Source organism: Hipposideros armiger, unplaced genomic scaffold, assembly GCF_001890085.2.
Source record: "Hipposideros armiger isolate ML-2016 unplaced genomic scaffold, ASM189008v1 scaffold_96, whole genome shotgun sequence".
Taxonomy (NCBI): domain Eukaryota; kingdom Metazoa; phylum Chordata; class Mammalia; order Chiroptera; family Hipposideridae; genus Hipposideros; species Hipposideros armiger.
In genome coordinates this window covers 31,118-35,213 of record NW_017731446.1, presented here as the reverse complement: position 1 = coordinate 35,213, position 4,096 = coordinate 31,118, and the positions used below count along the sequence as shown (strand labels likewise).

General features: G+C 51.7%; 1 protein-coding gene across 1 annotated transcript; it reads right to left on the bottom strand.

The window, feature by feature from the left end:
- Positions 1–205: 205 nt before the first annotated feature.
- LOC109384522 (uncharacterized) lies at positions 206–1,728 on the bottom strand. The gene is made up of 3 exons (XM_019645951.1): positions 1,618–1,728; positions 1,087–1,502; positions 206–728 (listed from the first exon to the last, which is right to left on the bottom strand). The coding sequence occupies exons 1-3, from the start codon at positions 1,726–1,728 to the stop codon at positions 206–208; spliced, it is 1,050 nt and encodes a 349-aa protein (XP_019501496.1).
- Positions 1,729–4,096: the final 2,368 nt, after the last annotated feature.

Here is a 4,096-nt window from a genome sequence, read left to right as displayed (position 1 = left end):
AGGAGTTTGCCAAACACAGCAAACACTGGTGTGTGAACGGCTGTAGGGGACTCTTTCCACTCCGATCTCAGTCCCTTCCTCCTCTGCTCCCTCCCTTCTACACTGTTTTGATTTTCTAGGACTTCCTCCTCTGGGCGAGGGAGAGGGAGGAAAGACGCTTCTTGGCCGTGTGTGTGTGTGTGTGTGTGTGGTGGAGTGTAAAATGCTAAAAATGCTGTAATGGGAAGAAACCGAGCCGCGTCTGAGTGTCCTGGACTGCAGCGGCCGTTCTGATCTCAGTGGCACCTGAGCACACGCCTCCCCAAGCAAGTGCGACCTGTACCCTCAGGTACGTGTGGCTGCTGGCCTGTCTGGCCACTGTGGCTGGGGTGTGTGTGGGTAACGAGAGGGTGCGTTGGTGTCCCAGGTAAGCGCCCCGTGGAGCCCGGAGCCCGGGGAGGCGAGAGGCGCCGCGTGCGCCGCTGTCCGGCAGGTGAGCAGGTGTGAACGCCGAGCCCTGGATGCCGGAGGGCTTGTACGCTCTTCCAGCGGCTGCTTGCCCGGAAGGTCTGTGCGGGAGGCCGGGACGGTGCGGGTCTGAAGCCGAGGGTAGGGTAGTGGTGCAGGTCTCTGGCTCGATCGAAGGCGCTGCTGTCACTTGGCTGGCTGTGGCGGTTAAGGGGCAGCTAGTCCAGTGGGTACGGAGTGTGGCTCGACCGTGGACGTCGGTGTCACGTGTGCTGTGTCTACTGGGTGCGAGAGCCAATTGTGTGCTTGTGGGGAACGTGCCTGGTCCCCGAAAGCAGGCACCTAGGAGCGCACGAAAGGTTCGCTTGGGTTTGTGCAAGTGTAATCAAGGTGTGTTTCCACTGGCAGGGCCTTGGGGGTGTGATGTGTGGGACGCGCTGACTCCACGCGCCCTCTGGGACCGGCGCCTCCTCCCGGGGCCCCAGCGCGCAACCAGGCCGTCCGCGGCTGTTCGCAGCCCGAGCGCGTCAGCACCCGTTGGGTAGGTGCAAGCCGCCGCCGGGCGTGCGGCTGGCAGGGAAGGGGAAACGAGCCTATCCCCGCACGCTTGGCCCCGCCCCCGCCTCCTAGCCGACTCACCTGGGCTCAGCCCCACCTGCTCTGTGGGAGGGGCGTGTTCGGGGGCGTGTTCGGGCGGGCCTGGCAGAGCCCGGCGGAGCCCGGCGGAGCCCTGGAGAGAGCAGGCGGCCCCTCATTCCAGGGATTCCTTGGGCTCCCGCGCTCGCGTCCGCCGCGGAGCCGGCCCGGCGCGCGCCGCCCGCCGCCCGCGTGTGCGTGTGGGTGTGAGGAGGGGGCAGTCGGTGCAGGAGTGCGGGCGCGAACGCGCCTGTGCGTCGGCGCGCCCCCGCAGTGCGCTCCGCGCGCTCTGCGGTCCCGCCTCTGCCGCTGCCCCCAGGGGCTCGGCTGGTCTCAGGCCGGCTCGCCCAGAGCCGCCCCGCGGTGAGTGCAAGAAAACCCGGCCGGCGGGTTGGCGGGGGACCCGGGCCGGGCGAGGGCTGGCGTGCCGGGGAAACTCAGGTGTGGGCTGGTTCGGAGCGGGGACGAGGGCGTCCTCCTGCAAGGAGGCGGCGGCTGGTTCTCGCGGGGCAACTTGAGGCTCCCGGTGGGAACCGAAACGCCTGGGCTCCCGAGGGAGAGGTCCAGCTCCTGTAGGGGTCCCGAGTAAAAGGCGTCCCGGGAGCCGGAGGCGCGGGCCCGGGGCGGGGGCCCGGTGCTCAGCATCCCCTTTGGTCCTGGCTATCGGCAAAGGAGGGCTGTGGTGCGGGACTGCGGGAAGGGGCTGAAGATGTGCGTTTCGGACGGGCCTCTCTCCTCTCGGTATACTTCCTGCCCACTCCCCAAAACAAAACGGCACACGCTTCCTGCACCGAGTGCAGGCCTCGCCGAAAAGCAAAGGTCTCCTTTTTTGTTTTGCTTCAAGTCTCCTTTGCTTCATTACACTGAGACATTTAAATGTCTTTGGTTAGGATGACAGTACTTGCTAGGGCTATTAGTTTTATGCGCTTTACTGGCATGTGTTCGTCTGCTTAAGCTTGATTAGAAAAATCGGTTTCACTTTGATCATTGGTGCTGTAGGTTTGCTAGTTGTGTTTCCTTCTCTGTGGTTAATAAGAACCAGCAGCCTGGGGGGTGGGGGTGGAGGCTGCCTTTCTAGTTTTTATCAGCAGCTGGTTGCCCCCTTAATTTGAAAGGTACTATGTGGCCGGGTTTGTAGAGTTTGAGTATCTTTCCAAACCCAAACGTACCTTGACGAAAAATGAATATTCTCATGTTTCCTCTGATCAAAGACACGTTACATGTTAATTTTCCTATTCGTATTTAAAGGTCAGTTTTGCATACCATTTTAGCATACCAGACAAACTTTTAACTCTTTGCTCTAGTCTCTTAGTCTACAGACTTGTAACGTTCATTGTTTCCTGCTTGCAGCTAATGAAGTCTGCGCATGACTGTGAGGGGAGTAGCGTGGGTAGTTTAAAGGAGAGCTTTGGGGTCAACGCCTCAAAGCTGTATTTATCATCTCTAAATCAGTGCTCTAATTTTAAATAATGGGTTTAGAAATACTTTCCTAGGAAGTTTGTTGTCTCGTAGTCAAGATACAGTTTTGTGTGTGTGTTTTTTTTTTTCTGTGCGCTTCCTGTTGAGTCTGACTGAAAAGTAATCTCCCTTATGGTAAAAATGGTGTAAACCCTTCAATTTGTTGTTTAACTTTGGCAAAATTTTAATCCCACATTGGTTTCCCCTGCCACTATTTTTTCACACTTCTGGGCAGTCTGCCTTTGCTTTCCATGTGGAAGGGAATGCAAACTAACTTTTCTGTTGACCAGAACACAATACAATTAAGAAAATAATTCTGCTATAAATAACCACGACTACATTCCAAAACTCTGTGTGTGTTGTAGTAAAAACAGCTCTGGTTTATTTCTGGAGACTTGAGTTCAGGTCCTGCCTCTGTCACCTAGTAAGTTTGTGACCAGAAAAAGTTAATGCTACTTAACCTTTATGCTTTATTTTCCTGTGTAAGGGGATGATAATGTCTGTTCCAATGTATCACAGTTTCAGGAATTACAGGGAATAATGTGCTCTAAAAAGTATTCTGTGTTATGTTATTTATAAGTTGTTGAAGATTTGAGAGAGCTTCGTAAACAGTAATACCACTTCCCCCAACTGATTTAGAACTATACCTTAAGACTTGAACACTTCTTACAGACTCGATTATTATGAAACTAAAACTTTCACTTTCAAAAAATCTGTAATGGGAAATTCCTTTTAACTCCTCATGGAGTCAGCCTTGTTACCCCCAACCTCTGGTGGTTGCCAAAGCAAATCCAAAGAAAGATTTTTACTTTGTGTCTTTTCCAGGTACCTCCTGGATAGTTTTGCTGCTAACTTGCCTTAATAAAATAATAAGTAAAATAACCATAATAAAAGTTGTTTTGCAACTTTTAATGTATTTAATAAAACTAGAGTTGTAAGTTCAGGAGGCAAAAGTCAAATACATTGGAAAATTCTAATGTAACTAAAATTTTGACAGTGTGGTGGTTTTAACATATAAAGTTGTCTGTTTTTGACCTGTGTTAGATAAGCTGTTGCTATGAGAACCCGATGACAAAGAATGTTTTTTGTTTGTTTTTTTGTATTAGAAAGTTTCTGCAAGATATGTGAACTGAGGCTCATTGGTTATTTATTTTTTTAGAGGGTCTATCTAAAGTTACTTTCCAGGGGACACTTTAGGGAGATGGGTGAACTTGAGTCAGCTGTAAGAACTTTAACACCAGCACTGGGCAGCCTCACATAATGGTCATGAAATACGCTGTAACCTGAGTTTGGTTTTGTGCAGCTTAAGCCTATATAGATATAGACGGCCCTCAACTTGACCCATGGTCAGCTTTCATACAGTCTATGCATATGCAGTTTACACTGATACCAAACCGTGTTTTATAGTAACTAAGGACTTTAGTTATTGCATGGTAGCACTGTTTGGCAACACCTGTTGCCAGGACCATCAGACTAAATATCACATCCTTATCCCCTTCCTGTCATTCCCCCTTCACCTAACCCTAGAGCTGAGGAGGTCAACAGAATCAAGTCT

Excerpts from the sequence above, each read along its gene's own strand:
- LOC109384522 (XM_019645951.1), bottom strand. The coding sequence starts at position 1,728 with ATGCTGAGCACCGGGCCCCCGCCCCGGGCCCGCGCCTCCGGCTCCCGG. Across the intron at positions 1,503-1,617 it reads TCGGGAGCCCAGGCGTTTCG|CCCTCGCCCGGCCCGGGTCC; the intron begins GTTCCCACCGGG and ends CCGGCACGCCAG. Across the intron at positions 729-1,086 it reads GCAGGTGGGGCTGAGCCCAG|TAGACACAGCACACGTGACA; the intron begins GTGAGTCGGCTA and ends TCTCGCACCCAG.